The sequence below is a fragment of the Arachis hypogaea genome, chromosome 15 (assembly GCF_003086295.3).
Source record: "Arachis hypogaea cultivar Tifrunner chromosome 15, arahy.Tifrunner.gnm2.J5K5, whole genome shotgun sequence".
NCBI lineage: Eukaryota > Viridiplantae > Streptophyta > Magnoliopsida > Fabales > Fabaceae > Arachis > Arachis hypogaea.
Window position 1 is genome coordinate 155914729 of NC_092050.1, and position 19353 is coordinate 155934081.

Below are 19353 nucleotides of genomic sequence, written 5' to 3' on the forward strand. Positions count from 1 at the left end.
TATATAAAGTAAAAGAATCTAAAAGAAACCCAAAAGACAAGCTACAGAACCTATTTCTCCAAAATAACCTCTAAAAAGAGTTAATACAGTATATATATATATATATATATATATATATATATATATATATATATAGTGGAGATAATAAGTATCTTAGTAAGTACATAAAACAAAAATAAAGTCCCGAGAACTAAGGATCCTCGCTAATCCAGAAGTCTCCAACATGCCTCAACGAGGAATCTCACGTCCTGCATCTGAAAACCACAAAATCCGCATGGGTGAGAACCGGAGGTTCTCAGCATAGTAATAGTGTCCAAATATCTAACATGTAATATCTTGGGAAAGTCGAAGGCAATCCTAGAACTCCTAACAGATAATCAAAGCTTATAAATAGACTAAACCATAAATGAAATAGGCAACTAGCTAAAGATCTTCAGTCTAACTAACACTCCTCTTTCCAAATCCTTCGAACCTCCCAACCGCTATCAGTAATTTGATATCGCAAACACAATTATATCAAACAAGGAAATGAACAAATAGAAAGCAGATACGGCAGTTAGACAATTAGTAAGTAATATGAGGTCAATTAGACATTCCAAACAATTCACATATAATGCATATGATGTATGCCTATCCTAGTGGCTGATGAGTCTCATCTGTCGGTTATAAAGCCAACCCAACAAGTCCTGGTAGCTAACCATTGGACTGTCCCTCTGTCGTGCATCCCCAACTCGAGTTATTCTCAATCATAATCATCAATACATATTCATAACACCCACACTAGTGTTTATCCACGGGGGCGAGCTCATCCGGAACTTTCACAGTGTCCGGCCACACTTACGACACAGGATCAACAGAGTATCGAGTCTCCACCTGGAGCACGTGGTGGCTAGCCACTTCTTTCACCCAGGGAAACTCGTATCTCAGATAGTGAAAGTGCAACATTTACATTTCATTCAATAAGCATATATGCAATCATACTCAGCCATAATTTAATAATAACTCAGCCATAATTCAATAATAACACAGCCATTTGACTCATAATACAATCCATAACTAGCCACAATTTATTAACAATTACAGCCATTCGACTCATGGCATATAAAGCACTTCCACCATCATCATCAACACTCCATACAATTATCATTAATCATAATTCATCATTAATTCTCCCCTTACTTCATCCACGAGTTACCACAATTCCTAAATTCTTCTCATCACTAGGAATACTATATGGATTTAGGACATAAAAGATGAGAATGGAGGCTTAGAAGTCTGAAATTTGACTTTAAAAACTCAAAAATCAGTTTTTTGGTGAAAATAGGGTCACGCGTGCGCGTTGCCCATGCGCACGCGTGGAAGGAAGAAAAAGTAGAGTGATGCGTGAGCATCTCCCATGTGCACGCATGGGAAGCAGAAAGGTAGGGTGATGCGTGCGCGTCAGCCACGCATACGCGTGGGTGCGTTTTGTGCTCCTCACACAAAACCAGCACGCTACCATCACAACTCTCTGGATTTTCTACTACGCACCTGCATCAATACAACAACGTGTATGCATCAGCCAGGTGCACGCGTGGGGGAGTAAAAATTGAGAGTGACGCGTGCACGTCAGTCACGCGTGCGCGTGAGAGCACGACTTGTCAAAAATTTTATTAAGTTTAAAAAACTGCAGAATTACATTTTCAAATCCTAAACTTCCTACGAGCATAACTTTTTCGTTTCAAATCATTTTTCATCTGTTCTTCGAACGGCATAAACATCCCGGATCCAATTTTATTTCTAAATAAGTTTGACACAAATCAAGGATCCAGAGACCAAGATATGCTCCATCAAAATAGGCCAAATACCACAATTTCATACAAACCCACAAAATTCCATTTTCAAAACAAACCAATTTCAACCCCTTTCAAAACCAACCAAAACTTACCAAAAGTCAATCTCAAACCTCTTCAACTCATATGTTAACATTTTATTAAATTCACAACCCACTAATCCACCATTTTAACCAATCTCAATCAAATAACTCAATTTCAAACAAAACATCATATCATATATCTTTCCCATCCCAAGTTCCAACAATACCAATTCCATCAACCATCAATACATACAATCAATATCATCCTCACCATCAACATAGTTTCACCCATAATTCAATCTCACCCAACATTAAGCATATATCAAAGCATGCATATCTCTCAAACATCATACCATCAAAACATCAAAAATCCACTAATCACACACATAACAACACAATTTATCTCAACCAATCAACAACATCAAGAGTCCAAATCCTATCTTAGGGTCTCTAGTATAAGTTTTCACACCACATTATATTTTAGATACAGGAAATTAAAACCATACCTTGGCTGATTTTCCGCTCAACCCAGAACACCTCCAATTCACTTTTTCACAAGCTCTCAAGGCTTTAACACCTCCAAAAATAGATTTTTAGCACACAAAATTCCTTTTCCAAGCTTTCCAAGACTTCAATCAAGTCTCAACATACATATATACACTACCTAAACCACAATACCACATTCAAACATACCCACTCAATACCCAAACATCATAAACCAATAATTTTCACTAGGGTTGAGAATCTTACCACACCCAAGTATCAAGGAGACAAGATTAAGCCTCTCCTTCAAGCTAGTTGGGTCCTATAACATCAAAAGCTCACAAATCTCAATATTTTTTACCCAAAATTTCGAAATTAAGGCTGAAATTTCAGAGAAAAAATCATGGCTTAGCTCAAGAACAACGTTGTGGGATTTTTAGAGCTTAACGCGGTGAATGCGTGGCCGCAAAAGGTGCGGCAATCGGAACTCCGAATAAAAAGATATGGTGATTTGAAGATCAAGTGAGGATTTATGTTTTTGGAAGAGTTTTCTTCCCTTCCATGACTGCTTCAATGTGTTTGGGGTTTAAGAAAGGAGAGAGAGTGCTGTTTAAGGATTTTAGATTGAGGTTGGTTGGGTCTACGGGTCCGATTCGGCCGGTTTGGTCTGTTTGGCCCAATCTTGGGCTAAATTCTTTAAAATTAGTGTCGAAATTATTGTTTTAATTTTTTCTACCATATTAAACCATAAAAATCACATTTCTAATTTTCTAGAATAAATTTTAATTTATGGATTAATTAGTTATTAATTAACTTGGTTTTACAATAGATGTCCAACAATCACAGCTTAGCAAAGCCAGCTTTGAAGGGCTAAAGGTTTTGTAAGAATATCAGCATTTTGGTCCCTAGATAAAATTTGTGGTAGCTTGATTAGTCGAGATGCAAATCTCTCTCTCATAACATGGTAGTCTACCTCAATATGTTTTGTTCACTCATGAAAAACTGAATTAGCAGCGATGTATCTAGCTAATTGGCTGTCACAATAAAGAGGAATTGGAGCTGAGAGGTGAATGCCAAGGCGTGTGATCGATATTCCGCCTCGGAAGAGGACCTTGCAACAGTTGGTTGTTTCTTACTTTTCCATGAGATAAGGGAATTGAAGTGCCAAGATGAAAACAGTAACCTGAAACTGAACGTCTAGTGTCAGAACAAGAAGCCCAATCCGAGTCTGAGTATCCTGATGGAACCAAGTCTAATGAAGAAGAGAAAACAAGACCTATGGTTGGAGCATGCTTAAGGTATTTTAGGACTCGAATTGCATATTGAAAGTGGTTTGTGGTAGAACAGTCTAAGCAATGGCTGAGCTTGCCAACTGCGAATGAGATATATGGTCGTGTCGTAGTTAGATAAACCAATATACCAATGAGACGTCTATAAAATGATACATCATTGTAGGCTGGAGCTGATGTTTTGCTGAGTTTAGTAGTGTAATCCATAGGAGTAGTCGCGGGTTTGCAATTAGTCATCCCATACTCTTCCAAGAAGTCGAGGACATATTTGCGTTGGTTGACTACAACACCCTTGCTGCTTCTTGCTATTTCCAATCCTAGGAAGAATTTTAAGCTACCAATATCTTTGATCTTGAATGCCTCATGGAGTTTTGCCATGATGTGGTCAATATCAAGCATATCATCACCAGTAAGAATGAGATCATCCATGTAAACAAGGATTGTAGTGAATTTCCCATTTGAAACTTTAGTGAATAGTAAGTAGTTGTTCTTGGATTGGGAGTAGCTGAGGCTAAGCAACTTGGAAGTCAGCTTGATATTCCATTGCCTACTAGCTTGTTTGAGTCCATATAGGGATTTCTGAGCTTGCACACAAGGCCTGGTTTAGGAACAGTGAGCCCTTGAAAAATTTTCATATAAACCTCTTCATCCAAGTCACCGTGAAGAAATGCTGTATTAACATCCAATTGTTGCAAGTGCCATTTCTTGGCAGTAGCCAATGATAATAACAATATGAGTGTTGTCATCTTTGCGACAGAGCTATATATATCAAAAAAATATAGCCTTCCCGTTGTGTATATCCGTTGGCTACTGGTCTTGCCTTGTGTCGTTCAATTGATGCATCCAGCTTTAATTTTAGTTTAATCTTAGGAGGTAAAGAAGTAAGAATCCAAGTATCATTTGCCTTTAGAGTAGATAGTTCAGTTAAGACTGCCTCTTTCCAACAGGGTTGGGTGACCGCCTCATCATAGTGTCTTGGCTTGGATGATGACTCAATGACTGCAGCTAATGCATGATGTGTTTGTGACAAGTTATTATAAGAAATAAAGTTTGAGATTGGATACCTTATAGTTGGTATAGCAGATTCTGATTCAATGGAGGTTTGGTAGCATTGAAAGTCCTTTAAAGAGCAAGGTTGCTTTCGTATTCTTGTGGACCTTCTAAGACTAGGGGTGGTGAAGTAAGGTGATTGTGAGTGTTTAGTGAGGATGATTGTGTGAATTGGTTATGTGATACAGGGAGTTGGTGATATAGTGTAATGCAGAATCTGTAAAATTTGATGAGGTTGGATTGTAATTAAATAATGAATCAAATGTATTGTGTTGGTTTGTGTGAGGTAAGATAGTGTCATGTGCAGCATTGAGTTGTATGTTAGCTCTTGGTAGTGAGGTGATGTCCTTGAAAGGTAAAATGTGTTCGTAAAATGTAACATCTCTTGAAACAAAAATTTCATTTGTTTTAATTTCCAAAACTAAGTAACCTTTTGTTCCTTGTTTGAAGCCAAGAAATACACACTTCTTTGCCCTTGGTTCCAACTTTTTTCTATTGACAGCAAGTGTGGATATAAAAACGAGACTTCCAAAGACTTTAAATTTTGCAAACAGGTAAAGTATTGTAAATCATTTGGAAAGGATACTTGTATTTGAGTGAAGTACTAGGAAGGCAATTAATAATTTCAGTGGCGTACGTTAGAGCTAGATGCCAATAACAGTCTGGTATTAGAGAGTGAAACAATATGGCTCTTGTGACATGCAAGAGATGTTGGTGTTTTTACTCCACAATACTATTTTGTTGTGGAATTTGGATATAGGATGTTTGATGCAGTATTCTTTTTAATTTGTAAAATTGTTCAAGAAAAAATTCTTTGCCATTGTCTGTCCTAATACTTTTAATATCCTTTTCAAATTGATTTTTGACAAAAATGAAAAATTGTTGAATGATGATAGAAGTTTCTGATTTTTGTTTCATTATAAAAATCCATGTGAACCTACTATGATCATCCACTAATGTTAAAAAATACTTGTGGCCAATAGTAGAGATTATATTGATGCCTTCCCCCATTGTCCGCATGAATTGGATCAAAGCAATTTAAAGTTTTAGAGGTACTTAAAAGAAAAACTTTTCTTTTACGCTTGGCATAATGACAAGGATCACATGGGTAACTAAAAATATTTTTATTGAACTTGAGATGTTGAATTGAAGGGTACAAATGAGAAATATCATGCAACTTATGAAATGGTACATGACCTAGCCTATGGTGCCAAAGTACAGTGGGATCAGTTTCTAAAACTGATTGTGTTGCTGTTGCAATGCTTAATGTGTGTGCCGTTAAGTGAGAATCATGTGGTTGTGCTATTTTGTATAAACCTCCATTGATCTCAGCTGCTCCAATCTTCTTCATTGTATGGTAGTCCTGGATCTCACAACCAAATTTGTTAAAAACAAATTGACAATCAATTAAATTAATGGCTCAAAATTGATATGAGGTTTAGAGCAAAGTCGGGTAAGTACAACACATTGGTTAAGTATAGAGAATTAGAAGTCTTGACAATGCTTGAAATTGTGGCAATTAAAATACATTTGTTTGGTAATTTGACTCTGATTGGACTTATGCATTGCTAAGTATGAAAAACTATAAGGATAAATGTGACATGTACTGTTGCTCCTGTGTTAATGATCCAGGAAGTTGACTTCATTGATGCAGGTTTACGTGAGAAAAGTGATCTACCTTCAATGGAATTTGGTGCAAGTGTCTATGATGGCTGGGGATCTGTGGTCAATGAAAATTGATTGACATTATGATGATTGGTGGCCCCTTGCTGTTATAGTAAGGCTAGTATAGCTTCCTTTTGCTCCAAAGTGAAAGAAAGACCTGCATTGTTACTATCCTTGTACAACTCTAGAGTGTCACTGCCTTCATTCTCATCAATCTCGACAGTGATGTTGTTAGCAGATTGGATCATCTTTTGCTTGATGTGTCAAGGCATACTGTACTTTTTATAGCATGTATCAACTAGATGACCCGTTTTGTCGCAGAAGAAGCATTGTTTTATATCTACCACCAAAAGTTCTGCCTCAGCCACCTCTATTATCCTTTCCTCGGCCTCGAGTAGTGAAAGGAGGTGCATAATTGGTTTGCCTCTCAACAGCATTGAATAATGGTTTGGAATCAAATGAATCATTCCCAAGAAGTTGTCTTTCCTATTGTAGCACTAAGGAAAATGCAATATCGACTGAAGGTAAAGGCTTCATCATCATGATATTTGTTCTTACTGTTGAGTACTAATCATTGAGTCCCCTAAGGAACCTTACGACAAATGTATCTTGGTGATAATTGCGCAAGATGCCGATGAGGCTACAGGCGCACATAGGTGAGCATGTGCAGGCAGGGACAGGCCAAAAATTTTCTAACTTCTCCCATATCCCTTTCAATTTCATGAAATACGAAGTGACGGTGAAATCTCCTTGTCTCGTCGAAAACAACACCTCGTCTAATTCGGCTATGCGGAATACATCTCCATGATAGAATCTTTTCTTCAATTCATCCCAAATATCAGAAGCGACTCCATTCCAAGGTACGCTATTTACAATCTCTGGACTTAGCGAGTGAGTAATCCAAGAAACTACTAAATTGTTGCATCTGTTCCAAGAATCGAACACAGGATCATCTTCGGCAGATTTCGGTAAAGAACCGTCCACAAAACCCAGCTTATTCTTTGATTTTAGTGCTTTTGCATTGAATAGGACTAAGAACCATAGTTTGTGGCATCTAGAGCTAAAGGGATCAAGGAGTTACCTGAATATTCACCAAGGTGTAAAAAGAAGGTATTGGAAGGATCCATAATCAGATTCACTGAACTACACGAGCTTGTCGCTTAAATCGCGTTAATCTGAGCTACGATCATAGCTATTGTATGTAAATCGAGGCCTGGAGCAAAGGAACTCGGATTCATTTGGTTCGGATCCATCAAATCGCTACTATTTCTTTGCAATTGAGGTGATCGATTCCGAAAATCTCCTTCTCTAGAACTCGTAATTGAAACTTGTCAACAAGCTAATGGAGCATGCATTGATGATAACATTCTCTCATCTCTATTGTATGAGTCGAAGAGAAGAGAAGAAAGAAAAGTCAGTGAGAGAATGGAAGAAAGAGATAGATGAATTAGAAGAGGAAGAGAGCTTGGTGTAGCTGCATTGCAATGGCAATGGCTCACCGCACCATGTGAAAAGTGTGAATCGAAGATTGAGAAAACAGAGATGTGGAGAGAAAGAGGAAGAAAATTGTTATTGCTTAGGCATTGATACAAGAATTAGAGGATTCAACTCCCTTAGAATGAAGAAACCAATTTATATAAGCCAGCTTTTCATGCAAACTTCCAAACTAACTTCTTCACATGTCAGTTCCTTTAACCAACAAAAACTGAATTCTAACTAACTTGAATATCATTTTATATCAGTGACATCATGCACCACCACCAACCATCGCCTTTCACCCGTCACTCCTACGACCTTTATCATAATTTTTCAATAAAAAATTTCTTTTTATCATATTTATAACAAATAATCATTTAATTTTAAAAAATTTTTAATAAAATATTTGTTTTTTTTTTTATTGTATGCGGTTCTTTTCATCAATTTTTTTGTTTGTTTTTAGATATAATAATACAAAAGACACTAAAAGACGGCCGCAATAATGGTAATTCATTAACTTCATCTACCAACTCATTCTATTATAGTCTATCCTTTATAAAAAAAATCTCATCATTCTTTTTATTACCTTCTTTTTAAAATATTTTTTATTAAAAATAAAAAAAATACAACAAACAAGGATAGAGTTTCATAATTATATTCAACTCATTTTAGTATAAAAGAGTCACATAAAAGACAAAAGAGAGAGAGAAGTGGAAAATCAAAGAAACACAACATATTTTAAGGTTAATTCAAAATTTTTAAAAGCAATGGGAGCATCACTAACTTAGAACCAAATTTTTTTTGTCTAACAATTTAACAACATATTTTTATTAATCTATATTTTTAAATATTAACTTTTAAACATTAGTAATTAACTGCTAATCAAAATCAATAAATTTTATTGATCCTCTAATATTTCTCTTATAATAATATAGTTAAATGCAAAAATAATATATTAAACAAGTCTTGCATAACTATATAGGATTCCAGTCCAAATAAAGACCTCCTACACAGAACTCATTTACAGTTAGACTTGGTTTCGTAAACTTTTATTTTTTAAAAATAGTTTATAAAAGATAATTTTTTAAAAATTATAATATTTATATTTAATAAATTAAATTAAAAATAATTTTTAATGAGTATAAATAACAATAATTAATTTTATTAAAATAATTTTTAAAATATAAATATACTATAATAGAAATAAATATAAGAGTTAAAATTAAAAATTAATTAATATATAAGATTATATTAGACTTTTTAATTTTTATATAAATCAATCTTAAAAAATTTTACTTTAAGTACTTTTAAAATTAAAACATCTTATTTTTTAAAAATTATAAATACAAATACATAACATTTTTTATTTAGCAAACACTAAAGACAAAATTTATATCTTTAAAAAACATAAACACCTTTTAAAAAATCTTTATCAAATCAAGTCTGATCTTGATAAGCAAGAGGCATAAAACATTAAATAAAAGTTAGAAAATAAGAGGCATAAAACATTTTATCCATTATTTTCATTGGCGTTCATAAATAATAAATAAATAAATAAATAATATTACTGCTACTAGTGATACATGTAGCGACCTTCAGTTTTAAAAATATAAATATAAATAAGTTAAAATTTATTTTATAAATTGGAGTTTTCTGTACTTAGAAATTATTTTATCATCGAGTTCGATATTTGTCGATATACGTAAATATTAGTACTTTTTACTGAGCTTAGTTTTGTTAATATTTCACCAAATATTTTTCACCCTTAAATTACTAATGTCATTTAAATTAATAACTCGTATATTATTAACTTTATATATAAATTATTATTATTATTATTATTATTATTATTATTATTAATCATGAAGCACAAAAACAAAAGGCGGTGTTGATTATGCATTACTATATATATGTATATTATTCTAATTATATTATTATTATTATTATTATTATGGGCTCATATATATATATATATATATATATATATATATATATATATATATATATATATATATATATATATATATATATATATATATATATCTAGGCATGGTTTATGCCATGATCAGTATAGGTGTTCTTGGATTTTTTGTTTGGGCTCATCATATGTTTACTGTGGGCTTAGACGTCAAAGGCTCAAATCCGGGGAGAATCGAGAGCAATTAGTAGCGCTGGCGCGTCACTCGGCTCCTCGGCTCACTTCGGCCATTCTACTTCGTCCAAGACTGCTACTTCTGAAAGAGTCATTCAGTGAATCAGTGGATCACACACTTGTTGGAGCTTCGCTATACTATAAACTCAACTCAAAGACAGAAATTAGCATATAATGAAAGATGGATTATAAGTACGGTGAAACCTGTATCCCTATATATATATAAGGCGGCAGCCATTTACTCAATGGAAAACCATTGCATACGTATACACATATGTATAATATCTAGTTATGAGTATCATTATAGTCTTATTATATCATTAGTTTTATATATAATAGTATCAACGGAAGGAATTAAGTAATATTTACTTCATTATCATTATTATACTTGCGCCGCCATATATATATATATGTATGTATATACAGGAATGAGAGGCGAGAGAGAAGAGTAATAGAGAGAGGAGCGAGAGAAATAACGTAAACCTCATTAAACTTTCGGTTTCGATTTCTTACAATCCGTAACTCCAATAAAAAATCTAATCTAGTAAAAGTATTCGTATCCTCCTCCTCTACACGTTGGCACCACTTTTGATCGGTGAAAGTTGAAGGTGACGTAGCTCTTCTATCCTTTGAGTTTGGCCAACGAGAGTTTTAGGAGGCACAGACGATTTTGGACGTTTTCTTCTTCGATAGCTCGGTCAGAAAGCTTCTCCAGAGCTTTGAATATTTTGATTCCGTACGAAAGTATGGTTTTGGTTTCTCGTAGTTAATGTTTAATGTCACGTGAAAACTTAGGCTAGAAGACCTTAAGATAGGAATGAACTGAATGTATATATGGTATAAAATGAGTGGTTTAGCTGTTGTCAATAATTTGCTATTGAAGTTGGTTGGTTTTAGGAAAAGATTTAATATTGGTATTTGTTTGATTTTGAAATAATTTGTTACTGGAAATGATTTGAATGACTGAGAGGTGTTTGGTTTTGTAGTTGGGACCCTTGAAGGGTGGCAGAAATTCGAGTTTCAGAGGAGATACTGCCAAAGTTTCTATAAGAATTAGAGTTTTGATTTGAGGTGTTATTCTAAAAAGGAAAGAGATTATTATGTGGCTTGTGTATCTGAGACTATTTGTTGACCCTCTGTCGCAAGATGTGACCGAGCACTTTAACTCCCCGGATTCTCCCATGGGCATATATATATATATATTGAATATTATATTTGAGCTTAGAGTTCGTCTCCATGAAATACTATATTATTGAGCTTGGAGTTTGGCTCCATGGAATACTATATTATTGAGCTTGGAGTTTGACTCTATGGAATATTATTGAGCTTGAAGTTTGGCTCCATGGAATACTATATTATTGAGTTTGGAGTGTGACTCCATTGAATATTATATTTGAGTTTGGAGTTTAACTCCATGAAATATTATTGAGCTTGGGGATGCGCGCACAGAGGGACTGTCCAATGGTTAACTACCAGAACATGTCGGGTTGGCTGTATAACCGACAGATGAGACTCATCAGCCATAGGATAGGCATACATCATATGCATTTGTTTGTTTGCTTGCGTGTGCATTGTTTTGGTTTGCTTAACTGTTTAATTCTGCTTATCCGCTACTTGTTCTACTTGCTGTAAATGCTTCTCTATCTGTGCTTTCCTTGCTTGAAATGTATGTGTATGTTTTCTGAGAAATTCCTCTTGACGAAGGTGTGAGGGGAGAGGGTTGTTCCACCAGTGATTCGGAGGATTGGAGGCGACAGAAAGTGAAGTATTAAGTTAAAGTTAGATTCATAACTAGAACACCTTAGATAACTTATCTAACTTTTGGTTTAGTTTATTTTATTTAAGAATGATTTTGAGTGTCGGAGTTCTAGGAATGCCTCTGGCTTTCCCGAGACCTTTTACATTAACTATGCAGGCACCTTTACCATACTGAGAACTTCCGGTTCTCATCCCATACTATATTGTTGTTTTTCAGATGCAGGTCGAGAGACACCTCGTTGAGCGTCTGGATATCCTCCTTTCAAGCGAAGAACTACCTTTTTGACTGTTATATCTTGATTTTGGGCTATGTATAAATGTTTATAGAATCTCCACATGTACTTTTTGTGTTTTGTCCCTCCTAGAGGTCGACTTGGAGATACAGGGGTTTACTTTGTGGTTTGAGTTTTATTTTGGGTTGTATATATATATAATCATATACTCTGGCCGGCCTTAGCTTCGCAGGTCGAATCTGGAGCTTGTTATCTAAGTTTTGGAACTCTGATATGTATATATGTTTTCAGCTTCCTTTTGATCTTTCCTGTCCGTTTTACAAATACCCATGCGAATGTGACACGATTTTCTGTTTATCGTTTTTGATTAACTTATCCTTCAAGGCTCCTAGATATGATTTCATTCAACTATATCTATGTACATATCCTTCTCTTTTAAAGATCGTAATACCTTGCCACATCTGCTTTACGACTTAAGCGTAAGGTTCTGTGTGTTAGGGTGTTACAATACACATGTTGATTGTTAAATCTAATAATTAGAGTGATAATTACCAATTATCACGTTATATATATATGTAGACAAAATCAGCCATCAATCATTTATCACATACGTATAAAAATACGTATTTAATGTTTCAGTTTTTTTTTTGTTATATTATTATAGACAATTTTAATTATTGTTCTATTACATGTTTAGTTATTATATTATATGACAGGTTTAATTATGCTAGTGTATTTATTTAGTTAAAAAATATATAAATTAATATATATATATATATATATATATATATATATATATAATAATTTATTTAATAAGTTAAAAAATTATAACATTTATATTCGATAAATTAAATTAAAAATAATTTTTAATGAGTATAAACAATAATAATTAATTTTAGTAAAATAATTTTTAAAATACAAATATACTACAATAGAAATAAATATAAGAGTTAAAATTAAAAATTAATTAATATATAAAATTATATTAGATTTTTTAATTTTTAATAAATATAAGTCAATCTTAAAAAAATTTATTTTAAGTACTTTTAAAATTAAAACATCTTATTTTTTAAAAATTATAAATACAAATACATAACATTTTTTATTTATCAAATTAAGTCTTGATAAGCATGCAAGAGCCATAAATTATCAAACACTAAAGACAAAATTTATATCTTTAAAAAACATAACACCTTTTGAAAATTTTTTATCAAATTAAGTCTTGATAAGCATGCAAGAGGCATAAATTATCAAACTAAAGACAAAATTTATATCTTTAAAAAACATAAACACCTTTTGAAAAATCTTTATCAAATTAAGTCTTGATAAGCATGCAATCAAATTAAGTCTTGATAAGCATGCAAGAGGCATAAATTATCAAACACTAAAGACAAAATTTATATCTTTAAAAAACATAACACCTTTTGTCTTTATCAAATTAAGTCTTGATAAGCATGCAAGAGGCATAAAGCATTAAATAAAAGCTAGAAAATAAGAGGCATAAAACATTTTATCCATCATTTTCATTGGCGTTCATAAATAATAAATAAATAAATAAATAATATTGCTTCTACTAGTAATACACATGTTGGTTGTTGAAACTAATAATTAGAGTAATAATTACCAATTATCACGTTATATATATATGTATACAAAATCAGCCATCAATCATTTATCACATATAAAAATACGTATTTAATGTTTCAATTTTTTTTTGTTATATTATTATAGACAATTTTAATTATTGTTTTATTACATGTTTAGTTATTATATTATATGACAGGTTTAATTATGCTAGTGTATTTATTTAGTTTATATATATATATATATATATATATATATACACGTAATAATTTATTTAGTGAGTAATTTTTAGCACATATGTAGCATTTTTAAATAACTACTAATTCTGCTAGAATTAAAATTGTGATAAAAGTAATAGAATTGGTTATCAATTTTCTTATAAATGGCACTTATATACATCTTGTAGTATAAGAAATAGTAGAAAAAATAAAATTCCATTTCTCTCATATTCTTCATTGTTCCTTAATCTTCTTCATCTTCATCATTCTTATTTAACTATCTGCAATTATAATACCAGATTCCTTACATAAATATTCATCATGCGTCAATCATACGAACTTAACAGTAAATAAATTAATAAATTGTGGTGCAAAATTTTAATTTTAAATAATTTTAATTAATTTTATTATTTATTTAAATTTTTTTACAAAAATTATTGTAAAATTAATAAATTGTGATGCAAAACTTTAATAATTTTATTGAACTCAAATGCTATTGAATGGTGAATTGTTGATGAATGATGATGCTGATTATTGAAGGATTATGTATATATTTCTAATTAATAGAATGATGGTACTAATTTATGTAATTGATGAAGTGAGGGATTGTGAATACATTGTGAATCCACTTCATGATTTATAATTTAAAGTTTGAATCAAATATTAAATAAAAAAATAGGTCGATCTGTTTTTTTGTCAATTCATCTTTTGACAAGATGGGATAACAAACTCAGCCCATATGTAACGGGCCAAAACAAAGCGAGCTGGCCCGCTTTGCCGCCCTAGTTGCTACTATTAAAATATTAATACACATGATTGTTAAACTTAATAATTATTAACGCCCAACCAACTTGGTTTTGTGGGGTATGTCTTTTTTCACTCGGGTCACAATAATAAATGGTTATGCCTATTTGACAAGTACTTTTCAAATAAATTTATTAAAATTAAAATTAAATTATTGCATTTGTTACAAATAATTGGTCTAAGCAAGGTTCTGAGAACCGGACCGGTCAATAAATCGATAGAGGTATTGGTTCAATGGTTTAATGGTTAATCGTGGTTAAATTGTAATTGAACCGGTTTAATTAAATATTAAAATAAATATATTAAAATTTTTAACTTGGTGATCACTGTCTCGTTATTCCATCTTCAAAATGAAAAATTCCTGAATAATTTTACTCAGCAACAAGTCAATAACTAATAAATTAATTTAGTATCAGAACAAATACCAAGTCAGAACAATAATAGTCCAAAAATCATAACAACAACACAAAAATAACTCAGAACATTATATATAATCAACAATAATAGTCCAAAAGTCAGATCAAATACCAACAATCCAGCTCTCTTCACAACAACAATGAACAATGAAAAAACTTAAGTCACATAACAAGCATATAACCCAGAAAAACAACGATTCACTATCAACATATTCCAGAAAAATAGCAATCAACTCTCAGAAATCAAACTGAAGAAGCACTGGAGGAGCTTACCGTTGACGACGTCGAAGAAGCAAGCAACAAAAAACGGAGAGGCAACGATGGACAGAGAAACCCTAATCCCCAAATCAATTTGGTCACTCGACAGTGATCGAGGCGATCGTTCACCGCCGTTTATCGGATTTTTTTCCGCGACTGAGCGCCACCAATTCGAACCTTTCGTCTCGCCTGTAACCTAGTTCAGTTCGATCAATACCCTTTCTTCTTCACTGTCCAGTCGCCACCTCCAGTCCGTCACACTCCCAGAAGGCCAACACCGTCCCGTTCTGCAGAAGCCACCAGCGTCCAGTTCTTCTCTAGACTCTGCCGTCCTTTCTGTTCTGTCGTGATCGTCTCCCTCATCTCCGACGGTGCATGCGCTTCCTCTCCCAGAGATTGAAGCTGCGAGTTCCTCTGTCCCCCACTATGTGAGCTCTATCGTCGTCTTCTGCCTCTCGCCGCCTTCTCCTTCAGCGCGACTTTGGTGTGTGTTAGCAAGGTTTTGGCTTTAGGGTTGGATTTTGGTGAGAGAGAGAGAGAGAGAAGGGAAAGGGGGGTGTCTATCTCTCTGCCCGTTTGGGCTTTCTTTTCAGTTTTCCCCAATTTTTATTAATCAAAATGGTGCAGTTTTGGTTAGAAATAGCAAACCGGCACTCCTGAAAATCGGATTGGTTTATCCGGTTTACCGGTTAACTACCAGTTTGACCGGTTTTTTGACCAATTTTTGCATATCGGTTTTTGCCATCAACCGGACCGGTAAGAGGGCAGGTTTTTGGTTAACCTGGTCGAACCGGCCGGTCCGGTCCGGTTCTCAGAACACTGGGTCTAAGAACTGTACATATGGTAATTAATTAAATAATGAAGAACTCAAATGTTTTAGTATATGCATGCACGTATATGGATAAAATTTTGTTTGTCTATATAAGTTGGAGAGGTTCTGCTCATGGTTTCAACTTTCAATTGTATTTAAAGTTTGTGTGTTTAAGAAGTCTTGTAATAATTTTGCGGCGATCTCTTATTATGGCAGGCTTTTCACATTTTCCACATTTTGCAAAAAGGTATGGATTAGGAACCAATATGTATGTTATCTAGCTTATGTATGTATGTGTGTATTGTTTTGGGGTGAATTTCTTCATAGGAAAAAAAATAAAAACTTGATTTCTTAAATTTTTGTTTTCAACAGAGAAATCTATCTCCACATGCATATATATCAATCAGAATTAAATTACATGAACTTATCTTATTGGGATTGGAATTAAATTTATAAGATTATTAATAATAAAAACATAAAATGAATGTCGGTATGGTTGAAAGTGGATCGAGTTGAGTTGAACTAGACCAAACTCAAGCTCAGCTCACAAAATTTGAGTTTGGCTCACGTTTCGACTCATTAACAATTGAGCCTATTTTTTAAGCTTAAGTTCGACTCACCGAAAAGCTCACGAATTGGCTCAAATAATAGGAATATAATCTATAATTCTATATTATAAATTATAACTTATATATTTAAAAAAATTATTTAAAAATATCAATTTTATATATTATTTATCTATCAGATCAATAAATTATAACTTTTTTATTTATATCTTACATCAAAATTATATATAAAAAATAAATATAAAATTTCAAATAATTAAGATTATATATATATATATATATAATATTAAAAGTATAGATTAAATACATATAAAATGTATATATTTATATAATCGAGCCATTTTACGAGCTAATGAGCTGAACTTATCCAAGTTCAAGCTCGACTCATTTAATTTATGAGCTCAATTTCAATCTTAAGTTTGGCTCACCAGCTCACAAATTTAGCTTATTGAGCTATTAACGAGTCGAGCTCGAGCTGGCTTGATCCATTTTCAACCCTAAATGTGGGCTTAATTTCTTTTTCACTTGAATTAACACAAATATCAATACCAATTAAAATTTAGTTAAAATAAATAATTTTAAAAAATATAATTAATTTTAACCTAACTCCCGAAAGACCTAATCTGTGTTTTTTTTAATTTTTGGCCATTTAATTGAATGTGATCCGGTGGCCTGAACTTTGTCCCTAATCTAATTAAATGATTTAGCCAAATCAATTTTTTTAGTTTTATGGTTGACTAGATTCGAATGAGTTCAAATCAGATTTGATTCAAATCGATTAAGTTTGGGTTGGGTCTTTGCATGAGCACCCTTAAGACGAATTGTGTAAAGACTCTAAAGATCAAATTAAGGCCCAAAAGATATAAAGATTATGATTATATAGTGTATATATTAAGTCTTTTATTTATAGTATTTGGATGAAGAATTTGAATAAATTCATCTAAAAACCTTCGTAAATATGATCCAAGTTATATCTTTTATAGACTAGCATACATCTGAGAGACGTTCTTGAGCCAATTACTATTTTAGGCTGATGAGAGTTGGAGCATAAAATTAATCAAATTTAAGTAATCGTTTGTATTCCAAATTGGTTTATAAGAGTTTACTCTGGAGTGTGTTGTCATCATGATGGCAAATTTATTATCTTTTATATATGTATTTCCAGTTCATGATTTGGTAGATGTGGTACCATAGTTTATTTTCAAGTATTTGAACCAGCTCTGTAAATGTTTGTTTAGACTTGAAGGAAAGGTGGCTTTGATTACTGGAGGGGCTAGAGGCATTGGTGAGTGTATGACAAAGCTGTTCTGCAAAAATGGCGCCAAGGTTGTGATTGCCGACATTCGAGACCAACAAGGACTCGCCCTCCAACATGCCATAGGAGCTCAATTCGCAACCTATACACACTGCGACGTAACAAAAGAAACCGATGTTGAGAATGCAGTTAACATAGCAGTATCAAAGTATCAAAAACTAGACATAATTGTGAACAACGCTGCAACAATAGATGATTATCGTAATCCTAGCATTATAAACAATGATGTGTCCGAATTCGAGCGCGTTCTTAGAGTTAACGTCACAGGACCTTTCTTGGGAATCAAGCATGCAGCTAGAGTGATGATTCCAGAGAAAAAGGGTAGTATTGTAAATGTAGGGAGTGTAAGTTCAAGCGTTGGAGGGGTTGCAACTCATGCATACACAAGCTCCAAACATGGCTTAATTGGACTCACAAAGAATGCAGCTGCTGAACTTGGAAAATTTGGCATAAGAGTGAATTGCTTGTCTCCTTACTTTATTGCAAATGATGCAGCTAAAGAGTTCTTCAAACTTGATGAGGAAGGGTGCTTAAATGTATATTCGAATCTTAAAGGAGTTCATTTGATGGAAGAAGATGTAGCACAAGCTGCAGTGTATTTGGCTAGTGATGAGTCCAAGTACATCAGTGGTCATAATCTAGCTGTGGATGGTGGTTTTACTACAATCAATCCAATTTTTGGTGTGTTCTCACAATCTTAAATTGGAATCTTCAATTCATAGTCATCTCTTTTATGAAATATATATCTTTCTAATGTCGTTCTGATGAGTCAGTCAATAATGTAATAACTGATTCACTCTTCCTATGAAATCTTTATTGTCTCTGCTTCCAGCTACTTAATATTCATATTTCCTGGCACTAAGTAAATTTTATGTTTATATCATAGTTAGTTTAATCTTTATGAAGGGTATTGGTGCTTAATCTCAAATTACTTAATTATATTTTTCAGATCTCAAAACTCAATTAAAATTAAATAAGTTAAAGAAACCTCTACCATTGCTAAATATTAGTCTTCCATTTGAAAATTGGTTGATTCACTCTTTGTAATTGATTATCTCTTTTAAGAAGATGATCATATTCAAGCTATCTTGGACGAGAGTGGTTAAGTTAGCCAGTTGCAGATCTTTAGGAATGAGAGAGTTGGTGCTCTGTGTAGAGTGTTGTGTTATAGTTACCTTCTTGTTCAACACTCTAACAGTGACAATATCCTTACTTTTATTTCTAACGGATATAACACTTTATAATAGCTATCTATTTATTACGTTAAATATTATTAAACTAATGCATTACATTAGAAATCAAGTAAAAACTTATATATATATTACGCCACAACAAATATTATTTTTAGTGACAATAACATAATAATTACTGTATATTTTATTTAATGTATATTTTAGTGATAGTTATATATTTGTCATTA

General features: G+C 32.9%; 2 protein-coding genes across 2 annotated transcripts; one reads left to right on the forward strand and one right to left on the reverse strand.

The window, feature by feature from the left end:
• Window positions 1-3375: 3375 nt before the first annotated feature.
• On the reverse strand, window positions 3376-4056 carry LOC112749377 (uncharacterized mitochondrial protein AtMg00810-like). Its single transcript, XM_025797635.1, has one exon. The coding sequence runs from the start codon at window positions 4054-4056 to the stop codon at window positions 3376-3378; it is 681 nt and encodes a 226-aa protein (XP_025653420.1).
• A 12155-nt stretch (window positions 4057-16211) lies between these two features.
• On the forward strand, window positions 16212-18656 carry LOC112751633 (secoisolariciresinol dehydrogenase-like). Its single transcript, XM_025800845.3, has 2 exons — window positions 16212-16299; window positions 17857-18656. The coding sequence occupies exons 1-2, from the start codon at window positions 16262-16264 to the stop codon at window positions 18632-18634; spliced, it is 816 nt and encodes a 271-aa protein (XP_025656630.1). The 5' UTR covers window positions 16212-16261; the 3' UTR covers window positions 18635-18656.
• The last annotated feature ends 697 nt before the right edge of the window (window positions 18657-19353 follow it).

What these genes read in the sequence shown, in the direction of transcription:
- LOC112749377 (XM_025797635.1), bottom strand. Translation starts at nt 4,056, where the DNA reads ATGGATGATCTCATTCTTACTGGTGATGATATGCTTGATATTGACCAC.
- LOC112751633 (XM_025800845.3), top strand. Translation starts at nt 16,262, where the DNA reads ATGGCAGGCTTTTCACATTTTCCACATTTTGCAAAAAG. An exon ending in TTTCCACATTTTGCAAAAAG is followed by an intron (nt 16,300 to 17,856) that starts GTATGGATTAGG and finishes ATGTTTGTTTAG; the next exon opens with ACTTGAAGGAAAGGTGGCTT.